The sequence below is a fragment of the Vicia villosa genome, linkage group LG7, assembly GCF_029867415.1.
Source record: "Vicia villosa cultivar HV-30 ecotype Madison, WI linkage group LG7, Vvil1.0, whole genome shotgun sequence".
In the NCBI taxonomy this organism is placed as follows: Eukaryota; Viridiplantae; Streptophyta; class Magnoliopsida; order Fabales; family Fabaceae; genus Vicia; species Vicia villosa.
This window is the reverse complement of record NC_081186.1, coordinates 42,567,465-42,586,781: the sequence shown is the minus strand read 5'-3', so window position 1 is coordinate 42,586,781 and position 19,317 is coordinate 42,567,465. Positions and strand designations below refer to the sequence as shown.

Here is a 19,317-nt window from a genome sequence, read left to right as displayed (position 1 = left end):
CTGACGTTAAAAGCCACTAACGGCTGCTGATGTGTCAAGACAGGTGGAATTTTTTTAAACCAATTTTTAATTGTTATAATCCAGCGTGTTATTAAAGGGACAACACAGTGTCATTCCTTTGCAAATCCTTTGCCCTAATTCCTCTTCTTCATCTTCTGCCTCCATTGTTCCTCTTCTTCTGTTGCCCTACTTCCTATATCAGTGTCACTTTGTGCTTCTTCTTCGTTCATTCCTTCAAGTTATTCTTCGTCCATCGTGACCTATGTCGTCTGTTTCAGTGAAATCGCGATTTGGTGGTAGGTTTTGTGGGTGTCAAGCTCGGATGGTGATGTATCAATGTAACAATGGAGCAAATAAGGGGAGGTTGTTTTGGAGATGTCCTTACTGGAAGAATGCTGATACTTGTAATCTATTCATATGGGCTGAAGATGTTGGTGAAAAATCTGGAAATGAAGATCTTACCATTAGGAATTCAGAGTTTGATGTCATGGAATCTGTGGTGTTAGAACAAGATTTGTTCTTATCAATTATCTTAGTTTTGATGATAACAATAATATGAATTTTGCTTAAGATAATATGATACTCTAATCCAATGCAATTTCCTTTTCAGGAAATATATAAAGAGTATGCATAATTCAGCGCTCAGAAGATGTGTCTCAAATGGTTCAGCATGCAACATCAGAACATGGTCTGGCAAGACATCAGAAGATGGTCGAAGCAGAATCAGAACATGGGTCTATGGAAGCATCAGAAGAACATGAGATCAGAAGCACTGAAGCTCAGAAGATGGTATCACGCAACAGAAGCACTTCAAGGTCAGAAGATCAGAAGATGCTATGCACCAAGCTGTTTGACTCTGATGATATTCAAACGTCGTATTCACAAACATCAGATCAGAAGGAAGTACAGGTGGCAGACTACGCTGACTGACAAAAGGAACGTTAAAGCTATTAAAGGCAACGTCAGTAGACACAGCGCGAACAAGGCTCGAGGTAGTTGACAAAAGCGTATAACATTAAATGCAATGCTGTACGGAACACGCAAAGCATTAAATGCACTCAACGGTCATCTTCTCAACGCCTATAAATATGAAGTTCTGATGAGAAGCAAAGTTAACGACTCTGAACAATATTATTCAAATTAACTTGCTGAAACGCTGTTCAATCAAAGCTCAGAATCTTCATCAACTCACTACATTGCTGTTGTAATATCTTAGTGAGATTAAGCTTAAACGATAAGAGAAATATCACAGTTTGTGATTATAGCTTTTAAGAAGCATTTGTAAACTCTTGAATAGATTACATTAAGTTGTAAGGAACTAGAGTGATCGTGTGATCAGTATACTCTAGGAAGTCTTAGCAGTTGGCTAAGCAGTTTGTAACTAGAGTGATCAGTGTGATCAGTAGACTCTAGAAAAGTCTTAGAAGTTGTCTAAGCAGTTGTTCCTGGAGTGATCAAGTTGTGATCAGGATACTCTAGAAGACTTAGTCGTGGGCTAAGTGGAAAACCATTGTAATCCGTGCGATTAGTGGATTAAATCCTCAGTTGAGGTAAATCATCTCTGCGGGGGTGGACTGGAGTAGCTTCGTTAACAGTGAACCAGGATAAAAATAATTGTGCAATTTATTTTTATCGTTCAAGATTTAAAGTCACACTTATTCAATCCCCCCCTTTCTAAGTGTTTTTCTATCCTTCATGTGGGATATATGAAGTCATTGTATGAGGATGCAAGGAAGAAGAACAAGAACTTAAAGGCCAAGTTGAAAATATTGGAATATCATGGAAAAATAAAGATGTTGGTTCTTGTTGTGTCCTGTATGATTAATTTGTATTTTGTGTTCAAGTGTAATTACTGAGTTGTTTAGGCTTGTGAAATAATGTAGTCTGGTTATGTTTGGTTATGTTTGGATTTTATGTTTGGAAAAATATTGTAGTTTGGTTATGTTCATTGTTTGATGTATTTGTTTGATGGTCTTGTTTGATTTTCTGGTTTAATGAAATACAATGTAGTTCTTGTTTCAATTTTGTTTGTTATGATACACATAAATGAAAAACAAAAGCAACTGATAAAATGGTTCATAATACCAAACAAACTGATACAAAACCAAAGAAAATGATAAGAACCAAAGCAACTGATAAAAACCAAAGCAACTGATAAAACCAAAGCTCTTAGATTCAGTACAAAACAAAAGAGATACATCCAAAAGTGGTTCATAATACATCTTCATAATACAGCTTAGATTCAGTTCAACACAAAAGAGATACTTCCAAAAGTGGTTCATCATACATCACACAAATGTTTCAAAGTAAATAACAAAACAGTAGGACAATTATGGATCACTGAGTCATGCTCTTTTGGATGTCAGCCCATGGCTTGCTCCCACTAGCACTGCTCACAGTAGTGTCTTCATCAGGAATTTCAAGTGGATCATTTTGATCCCTTCCAGGCCCCGGTATATTTTTTGCCTTCAAAGTCCTTAGCCTATCACTCTTTCTAATTGGAGATGCAGCAAGATTGGACTTTTTCCTTGGTGATATCATTACCTTTACCTGTTAAGACAAAAAACAGTTAACAATGGTTTATAAACACAGCATGCCAAGGTACATCAATGTTTGTTACAAACTTACAGGGTCACTCATAGTTGACATAGTTGGCTTGTTGGCAGCTTTGGACACCTTTGGAGCAATGGATGGTTTGACAGTTTTTGGAACCTTGGGGCATTTCCCAATAAAGGTCTTGGGACCAGGTCTTTTACTCTTGACAGGACTAGTATCAATTCTCAATGGTGCAATGTCAAGTATTTCCTCATCATCTAACAAGGCCTCCAATTCATCAGGATCAATTCCACAATACCTTTTCATTGCCTCAGCTGAACTGACAGTGTTTTGTGAATGAGGCACATCTTCATTGGTATGAGGCACATCATTAGCAGGCACATCTTCATTGGTATGAGGCACACCATTTGCTTGATTCTCACTTACAGCTTCATTGGTAGCAGGCACATCATTAGCAGGCACATCATTAGCAGGCACATCATTAGATTGCACATCATTAATTTGCACACCTTCAGCTTGATTCTCATTGCTATGAGGCACATCTTCAGCTTGATTCTCATTGCTATGAGGCACATCTCCAGCTTGCACATCTTCAGCCTGATTCTCACTTACAGCTTCATGTTGTGGCACATCATTAGTTTGCACAGAAGCCTTTGACTTCTTTGATTTCCCTCCTACATTTGCAGTAGACTTTGACTTCTTTGATTTCCCTGTTACATTTGCAGTAGACTTTGACTTCTTTGATTTCCCTCCTATTTGCACAGAAGCCTGCAACCAATATAATTGTAAGAAAATGAACCAAAATAACTGTAACCAATTTAGTTCAATTACTTACCCTTTTTTTGACTCCAGAAGTTCCCACATTAGGTGTTTGGCTTCCTTGGGTGGGTGCAACACCTGTTGGTACATCTGTTGGTACATCACTTGATACATCTCTTGGTACATCTCTTGGTACTTCACCAACAATAACTGCTAGCTGTTTGTTTTTCTTACAAGTCCTTTTGTTATGTCCATATTCAAAGCAAATCTTGCACCTATGACTTGTGTTAGTCCTTTGCCACCTTGTTTGACTTTCTTCATCAGCTTCTCTTCTTCTCAATTTCTTTGGTCTGCCAGGGCCTCTCTTATAACTAGGTGGCAAGATTTCAGGGTCAGTGGTCTTTGGCCATTTGTTTTGGCCATTAATAGGACTGATAACTTCATTGTAACATGTTACATAGGTAGACTTATGATAACACTTGTGTACATAGTTAATGGGGTTATCTACCTTCCTATGAATGGCTGCAACAGCATGTCTACATGGGATCCCTACCAAGTCCCAAAAATTACAAGAACATGTATGTTTTGCCAAGTCAACAACAAAACTATCTGTGAACATTACATGAGTAACCTGAAATGTTAATCTACCTGCATAAGTGGGCAGCCAACTAGCACTTTTTTCTATCTCCCTATCTAACCTTCTAAGTGGCTTAGACATAATCACTCCTTTGTAATTCTCTACCTTCTCCCTAAGAGTGGCAAACCTACCCATTAGATAGTTCCTAATCCATTCAAACATGGTTAGTATAGGTTTATCCCTTTGCATCAAAATAGTAGCATTAAAAGATTCACTTAGGTTGTTCATAAGAACATCACACTTAGAGTAGAAGGGAAAGGCATGCTTACACCACTTATTCTTGGGAATAGCATTCATCCATTCATAGGCATCTGGATTTGCCTCTTTAATTTGATTCATCTTAGCCTCATGGTCTTCAAAATAGGTTGCCTTTGCTGCAGCCATTATTAGATCTCTATAGAGTGTACCACCCCCAAACTTCTTCTTGAAGTTAGCATACAAATGTCTTAAGCAAAACCTGTGCTCAAATTCAGGATAGTCTTCCTCAAATACATTCACCAATCCCTGCATATAAAGACCTAAGTTAATACTTAAAGTCACATATAATCACATATAAGGAAATAAAGATTAACAAATAACACCTTTTGCTGATCAGAAATGAAGCAACACCTATTATCAGAACCTATGTCTTCAAGAAGCAACCTCATAAACCAGCTCCAAGAGTCTCTACACTCAGTCTCCACAACACCAAAGGCAAGTGGAAGATACTGATCATTAGCATCCCTACTGACAGCTATCAACAATATTCCACCATATTTGTTCTTTAAGTGACAACCATCCAATCCTATGAAAGGTCTACAACCATTCTTGAATGCTCTCTTTGTACCATCAAAGCACATGTAGCACCTTTCAAACTTAGGTGGCAAACCAGAAATGTTCAACTTAAATGTATTACCTATACATGCCCTTCTCAATTCAGCTCCATATGACCATAACATAGTGTACTGCTTGGCTGAGTCACCTTCAACAACCCTTCTAGCTATTTGCCTTGCTTTGAAAGCCCTACATCCAGTAATTTCTGTGGCAAACCTCAATCTAACATCAGAAACAATCTCATTCAATTTCATACCTGAATTGTTCTTCAACTTGTCCACAATTATTCTAGACACCCAATCAGCATTAGCATTCTTGTTGAAGAACTTCCTTCCACATTTGTGCTTCTGAATTAAAGTCTTAATCCTGAATGATTCAGTTCTCAACACTCTACTGCATAAAACAGTGTAACCACATTGTTGTTTATTCTTACAAATAACCCTGCACCTTTCCCCATCATTTTTGGCAAACTTAACTTCCCTCCCATTCAACACATTGTGTTCCAGTACAGCCTTTTTAAATTGCTTCAGAGATTAAAATTCCATTCCAACCTTGAACTTAAATTCCTTTCTAAGTTTTTCATCATCCCTAAACTTTACCACTGAAGGCCTACCACCATCACTATCATCATCTGCCCCACTATCAAGCTCATCTGTTAAGTAGTCATCATCAATTATGTATTCCCTTTCCATCTCTGCTGTCATCATTCCTGTATGTATACCACCTGCACCACTTTCTGCTCCACCTGCACCATTTTCTATTCCACCTGCACCATCTTCTACTCCACCTGCACCATCTTCCACTCCACCTGCACCAGAATTGTTGATCTCTTCACCTACATCTTCATCATTATCATTCATCCTCTCCTCTTCACTATCTTCAAAATGTATGCCATCCAAAGAGTCTTCACTTGATTCACTATCTTCACTATCTTCTGAATTAACATTGTCTTTTGGCTCAGTATATATCTCAATATCAGACTTTGTCTCCTCAGCACACATAGCTAACAATGTTGCATCCTCATCATTAACAAGTGGTTTTAGATCATTTTCAAGTGAGCCATGTTCGGACTTCCACCACATTTTCACATCTTCCTTTATAAATGAAGCATCCAAAGACTTAAGTAAATCACATGCTTCAAAATATGACCAGAAATCTGGGTCCTGACCAGCTATAGCAAAAACATCGCCCCCTTCATATGATACCCCTTCATCTCTTACAAATTTGCCATTGGTAAAAAAGACAACCTTAAATAACCCCATTCCCTACATATTTCAATGGTATATCAGACAAAAACAGAACCCTAAATACTGCATGCAAGGAACGCACAACCCTAAACAAGTTTCAAGACAGAAATGTCGCAATTATTAAACAATAGAATCAGAAAGTGGGACTTACCTTGTCGTTTTTTGGGACCGGAGCAGGAGCAGGAGTTGTCGTTGTTGGGACCACTTGAATGAAAGGGACAAGAATGGATGAGAGAGGAGGGACCACGATGAAGATTAGAGAAAGAGGAGGGACCAGAAGAAGAAGATCATCTTAAAGATAAGGCTGGATTATAACAATTAAAAATTGGTTTAAAAAAATTCCACCTGTCTTGACACATCAGCAGCCGTTAGTGGCTTTTAACGTCAGGGACCATTTCTTTAGACGGAATATTTTGTAGGGACTGAAATTTGAAGGAAAATTTTAGAGGGACTTAAAACAAAATTTGGTAATTTTATAGGGACCAAAAACTTATTTAACCCTATAATAATTGTGTTTTCATTTTAAAAAAAATACACCATCAATATCACACTCAACAAATTCTCAATGGGTTGAAAAACTCAAACTTCAATAAACATCCTTATTTACATGAAATTTTGAAAGATCAAAGTTGGATGATAATTCAAATGAGATCATATACATTGGTTCATTAAGAGATGAACTTGTTTTTCGATTATGGAATCATGCAAACATAAAGATTGTTGGATACTGTTAACGTTAATGTCCTAGTTTGTAGGAGTTATTTTCTAGGTTGTAGGAGTTATTTTATGTGTTGTTAATAAGTTGCCTAGTCTTTAGGAAGTCCTATTTTTTAGGCTAGTGCAGATTGTTCTCTAATTCTGTTATGTAAGGCTTTTAAATAGCCAACTTCTCACATGAAATAAACAAGCTTTTCAGTTTATCATTTGGCATCAGAGCTCAATGATTAGGGCCTGATAAAAAGCTTCAGCAAAGAGTGAAACACTGTGTGAGAGTAGAGATGGCTGAGAGTAGCAGTACCAACGGAAAGTTCGTGCAACCGGCAATTCCACGATTCGATGGGTACTATGAGCACTGCGCAAAACTGATGGAGAATTTCCTTCGTGCAAAGGAATATTGGACCCTAATTGAGAAGGGACTCGACATAGTTCCAGAAGGCACTCAAGCGACAGAAGCACAAATGAAGGTGATAGAGGAGCAACGGTTGAAAGACATGAAGATAAAGAATTATCTCTATCAAGCAATTGATAGAGAAATCTTGGAGACCATACTCAATGATGATACTTCCAAGCAGATTTGGGATTCTATGAAACAAAAGTTCAAGGGTTCCACGAGGGTGAAGAGGGCTCAATTGCAAACATTGAAGTCTGAGTTTGAAATACTCAAAATGAAGGAGGGAGAGACTGTTAATGCCTATTTTGGGCGGACTCTTTCCATTGCCAAACGAATGAAAGCGTGTGGAGAAACCGTACAAGAAAGGGACATTACAGGGAAGATTCTCAGATCCCTTGTACCAAAATTTAACTATGTCGTTTGCTCCAGTGAAGAATCCAACAACGTCGACACTCTTACCGTTGATGAACTTCAAAGTAGCTTGTTGATCCATGAGCAGAGAATGAAGAATGTTGACGGAGAAGAACAAGTATTGCTGAAGGTGACTCATGAAGGGAGATCTGAAAGAGGGAGAGGCAGAGGAAGAAGAGAAATTAGAGGAGGTCGAGGAAGAGGGAGAACATATCTAAACAAAGCTAATGTTGAATGTTACCGATGTCACAATTTTGGCCACTTCCAATATGAATGCCCTACATTAGGAAAGCATTCAAATTACGCAGAGCTAGACGAGAAGGAGGAGATGTTGTTGATGGCCTATGTCGATGAAATTGGAGCAAAGCGAGAAGACATCTGGTTCTTGGATTCCGGCTGTAGTAACCACATGTGTGGTAACCAAGCTCTATTCTATGAGTTTGGAAGTGTCTCTCAAGAAACTGTGAAGTTGGGCAACGATACTAGAATTCAAGTTTCTGGCAAAGGAAGCATCAAAATGGAGGTTGATAATGCTAATTTCACTGTCGGTGATGTATTTTGTGTTCCTGAACTCAAAAATAATCTTCTAAGCATTGGGCAGCTCCAGGAAAGAGGTCTTTCCATCCTTATAGAAGCTGGAATTTGCAAAATCTTTCATCCACAGAGAGGTTTGATCATTCAAACCAAAATGACGGCAAATCGGATGTTCATCTTGGTAGCCAAGATGCTATCAATGTCCCTCCAACCAAAACAGGAGGTATGTTTCAATGCAGCAAGTGAGGATCTCACACACCTCTGGCACTGCAGATTAGGACATATTAGCAACACAAATCTCCAAATCTTGCAGAGTAAGAAAATGGTGCAAGGTTTGCCTCATTTGACAATCTCAAATGAAGTCTGTGTAGACTGTTTGAAAGGAAAGCAACACAGGGAGCCCATTCCAAAAAGAAGCACATGGAGAGCAACACAAAGGTTAGAACTTATTCATGCTGATTTGTGTGGTCCAATTTCACCTATTTCTAATAGTGAAAGAAAATATGTGCTATGCTTAATTGATGATTATAGCCGGAAAGTTTGGTCGTATATTTTGCATGCAAAGTCAGATACATTTGCTGTATTCAAAATATTTAAGACATTTGTTGAGAAAGAAACCAGTCTTTCTATCAAATGCCTACGAATAGATCGAGGGGGGGAGTTCACCTCTATTGAGTTCAACGATTTCTGTAAAGACAATGGAATTAAAAGACAACTGACGACGGCGTACACTCCTCAACAAAACGGAGTTGCTGAAAGGAAAAATCGTACAGTGATGAACTGTGTAAGAAGCATGTTGTGTGAAAAAGGTATTCCAAAACCTTTTTGGCCTGAAGCAGTGAAGTGGGCAGTTTATGTTCTCAATCGATGCCCCACTGTAGCTTTAAAAGATACAACCCCAGAAGAAGTTTGGAGTGGAGCAAAGCCATCAGTTGAACATCTCAGGGTCTTTGGGTATGTGTGCCACATACATGTACCAGATGCAAAAAGAACAAAGTTGGAAAGCAAAAGTATAAGTGGCATTCTGTTGGGAATTAGCGATGAATCAAAAGGATACAAAGTATATGATCCCGTGTCAAAGAAGGTAGTAATTAGCAGGGATGTTGTGTTTGAAGAGAAGAAAAAATGGGATTGGGATAAGAGCTATAAGCAGCAGATACTTGATGAGCTTGAATGGGGAGAAAGTGAAGATAAAATAACTATAGAAGAGGAAATTGATGGGGACTTGGAGGCTGCACATCCAAATTTCCATGATAATGCTGTTGTTTTAGAAGATGAAATTGAGACAAGTGATGCAACAACACATCCGTCAATTTTCAGCACTTCCTCACACTCCGATAAAGAAGTACGAAACAGGAGGCCACCTACCTGGATGAATGATTATGTGAGTGGAGAAGGTTTTTCAGATAATGAAATTAATTTTGTTGTAGGTACAAATTCAGACCCTGATAATTTTGAAGAAGCTATGAAAAGTGAACATTGGAAGAAAGTTATGGAGGTTGAAATCAAGAGCATAGAAAAGAATAATACATGGTTCCTCACTGATTTACCAAAAGGCGGAAAGCAGATTGGAGTAAAGTGGGTTTTCAAAACAAAACTTAATGAGCACGGTGAAGTGGAGAAATTTAAAGCCTGATTGGTCGCCAAAGGGTAAGTGCAGCGATATGAAATTGATTATGCTGAAGTCTTCGCACCAGTGGCTCGAATGGTCACTGTCAGAATTATTCTTGCACTGGCTGCTCAAAAGGAATGGAAGGTTTATCAACTTGATGTCAAATCTGCATTTTTACACGGCGAGTTAATGGAGGATGTCTATGTAGAGCAACCCCTTGGTTTTGTAAAGAAAGATGAACCTCATAAAGTGTACAAGCTTAAAAAAGCTCTATATGGACTCAAACAAGCTCCTCGAGCTTGGTTTAGTCGCATCAAATCATATTTCTTAAGGGAGGGATTTGAGAAGTGCTCCAGCGAACAAACTCTGTTCGTTAAAACTAGCATCCAAGGTAAACTTTTGATTGTAAGTTTATATGTTGATGATTTAATATATTGTGGGAATGATGAATCAATGATGGGGGAATTTAAGAAGTCAATGATGAAGGAATTCGATATGTCGGATTTAGGAAAGATGAGGTATTTCCTTGGTATTGAGGTGCAACAATTGGAAAATGGAATCTTCATTAGCCAAAATAAGTATGCATGTGATGTACTTAAAAGATTTCAAATGGAAGAATGCAATGCTGCTTTAAATCCTATAGTTCCTGGTTTCAAAATTTCAAAAGATGAGAATGAAGTTATGGTTGAAAGCACTTTCTACAAGCAGCTAGTTGGAAGCTTGATCTACTTAACATCAACCCGTCCAGATTTGATGTATGTTGTGAGCTTAATTAGTAGGTACATGTCTCAACCTACAGAACTTCATCTTAATGCTGCAAAAAGGGTGCTAAGGTACGTGAAGGGAACTACCAGCTTTGGCATTTTATATCAGAAAGGAGCAAGTAGCATATTGACTGCTTACAGCGACAATGATTACGCATGATGTTTGGAGGATAGAAAGAGCACTTCGGGATATGCTTTCATGATCAGTAACTTGGTCATCTAGAAAGCAACCAATTGTGACACTGTCAACGATGGAGGCTAAATACGTGGCAACGGCGGCATGTGCTTGTCAAGCGATGTGGATGAAAATGGTTCTTAAAAGACTTGGCTGTGATAATGATGAATGCACAACCATTTTTTGTGATAATAGTTCAACAATAAAATTATCCAAAAATCCAGTTCTGCACAAAAGGAGTAAGCATATTGCAGTTCGATTCCATTTTGTAAGAGATTTATGCAAGGAAGGAGCAATTTGTTTAGTTCATTGTGGCTCACAGGATCAAGTTGCTGATATTCTAACAAAGCCTCTCAAGTTGGAACAGTTTCAGAAACTTAGAGATTTACTTGGAGTATGTGAAGTAAACTAAGTAATCTACTTAGTTTAAGGGAGAATTTGTTAACGTTAATGTCCTAGTTTGTAGGAGTTATTTTCTAGGTTGTAGGAGTTATTTTATGTGTTGTTAATAAGTTGCCTAGTCTTTAGGAAGTCCTATTTTTTAGGCTAGTGCAGATTGTTCTCTAATTCTGTTATGTAAGGCTTTTAAATAGCCAACTTCTCACATGAAATAAACAAGCTTTTCAGTTTATCAGATACAGGATACTATTCAAAGATCAGACGACCCAATATATCAAGAAGCCAAAAATATTTTCATGACCCCATCTTACAAAGAACATAATCAAGCTGAGGAACCTTATCATACAATGCTAGCCCTTCTGATGGATAAACTTCTTCAAATATTGGAACAGCAAGTAATGTAGAATGTTCAAAAGAAACAGGAATACCAAGTTAGAAGATCAACATGAGAGATGCAGTCATTAAGAAGCAAAGACAAACGGTTACAAGCAATGGAAGAAGAGATCTATTTCCCTAAGGAGAATTAGACATATGATATGGAGAAATTGTTGAAAGAAAGAAAAACAAAACAAAAAAATCGCAGAAGCTTGAGATTAAGACCAAAGAGAATAACCTAAGTACAATGTTGACTTATTTGGAATGACAGAGACATTTTTTGACTAGTAGTACAGATGATATCCATTAGATCATTTCTTGATCAAGCTACGAAACCAAACTTAGAGATAGATCAACTTGATGTTACAAACCGTTCTTACACGGAGTCTTGGAGGAGGAAGAAATTCATACGGAACAACTAAAAATCTACACAGACCTATGTGTGTTTGTGTCTTTGTGAAGAAATATGAGATTGTAACTCTACCATACTTCTTTTGAATGTTGATGCATGTTTAGAGCACACACATTCAACTTAGCAAATGAGACTGAGAGTTACAAAGGTTCTTGTAATGTAAGCTTTAATAATCCATTATCTCTAAGGAAGCATCTACATTCATGAAATAAGCCACGTTCTTTTCATATAATTTTACATTGTCATCGCATAAAATGTGACAATATGTGTAAAAAAATGTGTACAGTTTCAAACAAAGAGAACAATTTCCAATCTTGTTGTCATGCTCATTCTTCATGTTCATGTTCGTCTTCAGAATCTGCATATAAATGAAAATGTTACAAGCAATGGTTTATATGTAGATATCCTGTTAAACTTTCTACGGGCTAAAGCTATTGATAAAAACTATGGCTAAGATATGTAGATGGGTTTTCGCATCAAGATTTGTTAAATAAAAGGTGACATTCTCTGATTTTATACGTAATGCATCAACATCAACTTATCTATATCCCTTTTTATCACACCTACAACCATTTCCGATGTATCTTTGTGTGTTTAATTTCATTCAGATAGATTTCAGAGGAATAAACTATTGCAGATGGTATCTTTTCCGACAAAAAAAGCCATATATGAACAAATATTCAACTTACCAGATCGAATATCTTCACTAACTTTTCCTTTAGCTCGGATTTGACCAACAAGCATTCGAAGGATCAACACCCACCAATAAATATTAAGAATAAGCAAGCAGTATAGAAGAGTGTTGAATACATAATAATGTATTGAACCATCCACCCAATGCTTTCCCAACTTCAAGGTGGGAACCATTTCAGAGCTGCAAAAAAAGAAGAAAACAATTAAATAGAGTTGTAAAATGATATCTGAACATATATATGGCACGGCACCCCTTTAAGCGAGTATAATCATTTCAGAGTATATAGTGAAAACAAAACGTAAAATGAGGAGCTGATTTAACACAAACCTTGTACTTCGAAGAACCCAGAATGGGAAGTAAATGACACGTAGTATGGTGAAAGACAAAACAAAAAGGATAAAAGCAAAGCTAGCCATTGTTTCAGCACCGCTGTATTTGGACATTTTCCCTATCTCCAGAAACACATCAGTAGCATCATGAAGGGCTAAAACAACTGATCCGACTCGAACAAACCTGAGTGTGTTGAACAAATAAGCAAACAATTACTGTGAAAATATCCAAATAAAATTAGTACAAGCATTAAGTCCACAAGGTTTAACTCTTTCGCTTTCTCTCTCTCACGCACAATGAACATTTCAACAGATTTCACTCTTTGATAAGATAAGGAGTTCAAAACAAATTACATTTTAAACATTAAACATATTCACCAATTACAAAACAACATCCCCTACAAGTCACATGACACACTAACCAAAAGCTTGGATAAAAACGAAAATAAAAGGCTCATGAAACCGTACCTAAAAGTGTAGGATAACACAATGAGAGTGAGAGAAGCAACATGGTGTGTCATGGAAATCCCAAAGTCAGAGCGTCTTGTTTCCCAGAAAATTAAAGCAAGTATGGAGTATGAATAAAATCCAGCACCATACATATATAGCCCCTTCAATTTCAATCTGAAAATGATAAATGGTTACTGCTCAATCGATCAACTTAAGTTGATACTAAAATAATTGGAAGGACAGACAAATGATAACAATAATAAATTGAAATTTCAACTGGAAATCAATCAAAATTGGGCGTGAACACAACAATCTTACTTAATCTTTTGATCTGGCCATCTCTGATTCCCTGGCCCAACCCAAAAATAACTTGTATCAGTAAACCAAGGCTCGTTATATGTTACTGCCAGCGCAAAAATTTCTGCAGATAGAAAATAAACGCATTTCCACGCTGATTCCTTAAATTTTCCAATCTTCTTTCGACCGTCATCGGTATGAAAATCAAGTGCCTCATGTCCCTTTCCAAAAATGAATCGTCTGGCCAATTTCTACACATTCAATTTACTTCAGATAGACTACAATAATCAAATCATCCACAAAAAATGACAGATACATAGTGAGAATATAGCCCATTCAAGGTTTACTTCAGACATCATTACAGGATGAGAAAAATTAGGCAAGAGAATGAAAAGAATAATTATTTTCCCCTCTCCTGCTATGGAACACACAAAACAATAATAATGTCAAACATATATGATTTGTTTGATGGTCAGAATAAGAGAGACATAATATGATAAGCAACGACATCATGTCTCAATCCAATATTCGTTATGCCAGCATGATAGGATATATCCAATATATCAGTCAGTCTTGTAACACTATACAATCCTGTCTTTCTAGTGTAAATCTTATCATGGGTAAGTTCTGCGTTGGAAACAGGGTCATCTTAAGCTTTTAGAGGCCCAGTGTTGGTTACCTATGGTTCATTCGTGACAAAATAAATAGGGGTCTATTTAGTTATTGTTTAACCATGGAAGATCTATTATGAGCCTTATTTAATCACAATTTTATTCTAAAAAGTTTGAAGCCCTTTGTTGTAGCTCATCTTGCACAACCTCAAAGACAGCACTAGCTAGAAATGGGTGCGCCCGCTAACAATTCAATAGTGTCTATATATACAATAATGTAACATAAACCGACACTTGCTTATGAGGCCAGGAAAACCGATGAAGAACACTTACTTTCTCTAGACACGAGGTTAAACAAAGCTAATTTGCATTATCAGATCAGATATCTTGATTTGTTTCTCAAATTGTGCGAGAAACATTGAATGACGTAAGGTGCTTCTAAGTTGGATTTGATAAAGGAGAATCCAAATGAATGTTGTGCAATCATCCACAATGGCTAGGAAGCATTTCTTAACATAATGAGCGGAATTGTGGAAGGGACACCACTCTCCATGATGGATAAAGTGAATGACAAGTTTTAACACAATGATCTTAGCTTCCAACCCTTCTAACATCAACCAAATCACCCTTTCCAAGTCTTATCACAATAACAACAACCTTGTTTCATACTCTAACTTTACCTTTGCATCATTGTTCAACTCCTTAGCACTTTTACTCACCCACTTGGTGTCTTAAAAGTTGTAAATCTAAAAATTCCTAGTCCATACAATTACATTCACAAACCTCCTAATCGCGTCTGATATAAACAAAAACAAAAAATTGAACAGAAAGAAAGAAAAAAAAATTGTTGAAATCCCCAAATTGGATAGTGATAGTATAAGGTGGATGGTGTTCCATTCAATTTTGAACACGTAATAATACTGATAATAATAATAATAATAATAATAATAATAATAATAATAATAATAATAATAATAATAATAATAATAGAAGGAAAAAAAAGAACGAAAGGTTTTAGTTAAGAATACCTGGAAAATGAACCTGTCGAGAAGGAAACGAAGGGAAGGGAAGAAGATGGCGAAGAAAGGAAGAAGAAAGAAATCAGGAAAGGCGGGGTAAGATTCGTGTTGCCAGTCAACGGAGGTCACTTGTTGAAACAAATCCATTTCCGGCTAAACTCTAGTTGGAGATTTATTTCTTAATCTGTACAATCACATCGCTAATCAATTTATATATAAAAATATAACAAAAGTATGCTTGTTGGTTTCTTCAATGAATACACCACTTTCATCGTGGAAACAACATCCCCAATTTATTGCCACTACACTATGGACCCAAGCGCTTCGTCACTTCTACTTTTAATATAACTAGTAAAGAAATTGTGTCCGAAAATTCAATGTAAATATTTAATAAATATTATATAATTATAGTTAATAAATATATATATATATATATATATATATATATATATATATATATATATATATATATATATATATATATATATATATATATATATATATATATATATATATAGGGAGCATATCAAGTGAGAGCATTTTTAAATGAGAGATGAGAGGAAGAAATATCAATCATTGAATTCATCAAGAAAGAGAATGTTAACACATTAATGAGGCTATTAATTTCTCTCTCTTGATGAATCTAATAGTTGACATTTTTTCCTCTCATCTCTCTTTTAAAAATTGCTCTCACTTGATATGCTCTTTATATATATATATATATATATATATATATATATATATATATATATATATATATATATATATATATATATATATATATATATATATATATATATATATATATATATATATATATAAGAATTAATAGAAAAAAATATCAGTGGTTGTCGTATAAATATTAACTAGTGGTATGCCCGTGTAAGGCACGAGACAAAATTTCTGAAATTAAAAAAATATTTTATAACAACTTACAGTTACAAAATTTCTGAAATTAAAAAAAAATTTATAACAACTTACGGTTATAAATGGAGTTATAGTAACATTATAATGAATGTTTGTTCAGAAAAATATTATTATAAATAATACATTTTTTTCGTTTATAAAAATATCTTTATAGTTGAAAATTAAATTTCCTTAATTTTATTTTTTTAATTTATTATAAATAATTTTTTAATTTCTAAATAATAATATTAATTAAGAAAAAATTATTTGTTTCAATAATTTTTAACTTACCGAAAAAATATTGGATCTTCAAATATATAATATTAATTAAGAATCAAAATTTTTAATCAAAATTTTCAAATCGAATTCCATTACATAAAATACATTAAGTGCAAACTAATTTATAGTCAAATTCAAATATTTAAAATGTGGAGAATATTTAAAATGTGAAAAATATTTGTATCAGCATAATCGTATTAGAGAATAAAAAAGTAGTTGTCTAAAGAATTGATGTATCAATAGAATGTCCTGTTAGAACAAGATTTGTTCTGATCAATTATCTTAGTTTTGATGATAACAATAATATGAATTTTGCTTAAGATAATATGGTACTCTAATCCAATGCAATTTCCTTTCAGGAAATATATAAAGAGTATGCATAATTCAGCGCTCAGAAGCTTTGTCTCAAAGGGTTCATCATGCAACATCAGAACATGGTCTGGCAAGACATCAGAAGATGGTCGAAGCAGAATCAGAACATGGGTCTATGGAAGCATCAGAAGAACATGAGATCAGAAGCACTGAAGTTCTGATGGTATCACGCTCAGAAGCACTTCAAGGTCAGAAGATCAGAAGATGCTATGCACCAAGCTGTCTGACTCTGATGATATTCAAACGTTGTATTCACAAACATCAGATCAGAAGGAAGTACAAGTGGCAGGCTACGCTGACTGACAAAAGGAACGTTAAAAGCTATTAAAGGCAACGTCAGTAGACACAGCGTGAACAAGGCTCGAGGTAGTTGACAAAAGCGTATAACATTAAATGCGATGCTGTACGGAACACGCAAAGCATTAAATGCACTCAACGGTCATCTTCTCAACGCCTATAAATATGAAGTTCTGATGAGAAGCAAAGTTAACAACTACGATTCAAAAACTCATATTAACTTGCTGAAACGCTGTTCAAGTCAAAGCTCAGAAACTTCATCTTCATCAAAGCTCACTACATTGCTGTTGTAATATATTAGTGAGATTAAGCTTAAACGTTAAGAGAAATATCACAGTTTGTGATTATAGCTTTTAAGAAGCAATTGTAATACTCTTAGAATTGATTACATTAAGTTGTAAGGTGTTAGACGCTGGCCTAAGGATCTAGAGGGGGGGTGAATAGATCCTACACAGTTTTTCCGGGATGTTTACAGCTTATAGCGAAAGCGGTTCTGAATCGACTTGCGTCTATTCCGGACCGCTATTGCAAAGGGTTATATGTGTTACAAAACCACAAAATATTTGAAATCACAGATAAAGAGATATACTCTCGAGTCAATACGCGTCACAATTGAATATCGATTACGTTCTAGATTGACAAACTTTGATTTGCAATGCAGTAAGGTGGATTAAACAAATAGACAAACACTTGGTGACAATATTCAAATTGATGCTTATTCAAGATGTGGTGAATTGTGATGTTTATGCAGAACTTTTAATTCACAATTTTAACACTTGAATCATTGATCAATTTAGCAATTATACCAATTATGAACAGAATGAAAAAGGAAAAGATAAAAGCGATAAGAACACGATATTTGTTTAGGCAGTTCGTCGACCGTCCTCGCTACGACTACGTCTGCCCCCAATTTCAAATGAAATTGGGAAAACTTTCATTAATGTTGAAAGCAGTTTATACAAAGAAGATAACAAAGCGATAAACGATAAACCAATTATGTCGATCCTTTGAATCTTCTTCCCCCTTAATCTTGAGCAAGATCAAGGTTATCCAAGAGCATCACTTCGATTCCCTTCTGCAGTGTCTTGATTCCTTGAACTCCCCGTTCCTCAATCGTTACACTCATCCGAATCCTCAATGAACGCCTCTTGATAAAAACCCCCAAGAACCACCCGTCGTGGAGGACAAAACCCGCAGATTTTATTCACCAACAAACCCCACAAACCTTCACCCACTAGGAATCTTCAATTCCGTTCCATGGACGTTATCGAACTCATCACTAACCCACAACGCAAGAATGATTATGTGTAATTGTGTTGGAGATGACGAAGAACGAAGATGAGAAGCGTTTATGTATCTTTCAGTCGTTGGTGTTACTGAATAATTAACCCTTGCACAATATATATGATTGCATAACAGTTGGAATCAAGAATAACTGAATTTTGGACTTTCTTGATCAATTAGGTCGACCTCTTGTAGAGGCTAGGTCGACCTAGCAGTGCTAGCTGAATTTTGCTCCCAGTTAGGTCGACCTGTTGAAGGAGTAGGTCGACCAGAATCCTTTTCTGGTGCGTTCTAGGAACATTTTCTCAGATTAGGTCGACCTAGTTGCTATGTAGGTCGACCTAACAGACTGATATGAAGATTTCTTCATTTTGAGTCGACCTAAATGGTCTGTGAGTCGACCTAGCAGAAGTATATGAATTTTCCTTCATTTTAGGTCGACCTGGGTTGACAGTAGGTCGACCTAACTGCTAATTTTCTGCATTTTTCATGTCCAGCTTGTGTTGAGTCGACTTATATGCATAGTGGATCATCTTGTGCTTTCATGAGTGATCAAATGCTTTGCTTTCTGATTCCTCCTTGTTGTTTGGATGCTTGTTTGAGTTTGCCATAAATCAAAAACATCTTTGAGTGTAATCTTGTATTCACATACTCCCCCTTTTTGATGATGGCAAACCAATAGTCGAAAGCTTTGGTAGTAAGTGACATAGACTGAACAAGGCTCCCCCGTACATCCAGCATCTACTTCACAACCGAGCAATCTCTTCACAAAGCTCCCCCGTACACTCAGCATCTATTGCATCTATTCTTCACAACCAGCATCTATTGCATCTATCTCCCCCTTTGACAACATCAAAAAGAGAAACAAAGAAACAGAGTAGAAGAGTAACAAGAGAAACATAGATAAAAACTCGAGCATGCATAGTCGGATATTAAAATGAAACGTGTACAAGAGTAAGAGATATATGTGTATA

General features: G+C 36.1%; 2 protein-coding genes across 2 annotated transcripts; both read right to left on the bottom strand.

The window, feature by feature from the left end:
* Positions 1-2,273: 2,273 nt before the first annotated feature.
* Positions 2,274-6,027, bottom strand: LOC131618936 (uncharacterized). The gene is made up of 5 exons (XM_058890085.1): positions 5,365-6,027; positions 4,534-5,277; positions 3,392-4,456; positions 2,629-3,324; positions 2,274-2,550 (listed from the first exon to the last, which is right to left on the bottom strand). Exons 1-5 carry the CDS (start codon positions 6,025-6,027, stop codon positions 2,338-2,340), a joined length of 3,381 nt encoding a protein of 1,126 aa, XP_058746068.1. The 3' UTR covers positions 2,274-2,337.
* A 5,955-nt stretch (positions 6,028-11,982) lies between these two features.
* Positions 11,983-15,516, bottom strand: LOC131620481 (ASC1-like protein). Its single transcript, XM_058891564.1, has 6 exons — positions 15,215-15,516; positions 13,597-13,826; positions 13,297-13,452; positions 12,827-13,012; positions 12,495-12,679; positions 11,983-12,163 (listed from the first exon to the last, which is right to left on the bottom strand). Exons 1-6 carry the CDS (start codon positions 15,350-15,352, stop codon positions 12,132-12,134), a joined length of 927 nt encoding a protein of 308 aa, XP_058747547.1. The 5' UTR covers positions 15,353-15,516; the 3' UTR covers positions 11,983-12,131.
* Between the last annotated feature and the right edge of the window lie 3,801 nt (positions 15,517-19,317).

Excerpts from the sequence above, each read along its gene's own strand:
- LOC131620481 (XM_058891564.1), bottom strand. The coding sequence starts at position 15,352 with ATGGATTTGTTTCAACAAGTGACCTCCGTTGACTGGCAACACGAATCT. Across the intron at positions 12,680-12,826 it reads TGGGTTCTTCGAAGTACAAG|CTCTGAAATGGTTCCCACCT; the intron begins GTTTGTGTTAAA and ends CTTTTTTTGCAG. Across the intron at positions 12,164-12,494 it reads TAGTGAAGATATTCGATCTG|ATTCTGAAGACGAACATGAA; the intron begins GTAAGTTGAATA and ends ATTTATATGCAG.
- LOC131618936 (XM_058890085.1), bottom strand. The coding sequence starts at position 6,027 with ATGGGGTTATTTAAGGTTGTCTTTTTTACCAATGGCAAATTTGTAAGA. Across the intron at positions 3,325-3,391 it reads CTTCTGGAGTCAAAAAAAGG|GCTTCTGTGCAAATAGGAGG; the intron begins GTAAGTAATTGA and ends TATTGGTTGCAG. Across the intron at positions 2,551-2,628 it reads TGTCAACTATGAGTGACCCT|GTAAAGGTAATGATATCACC; the intron begins GTAAGTTTGTAA and ends TTGTCTTAACAG.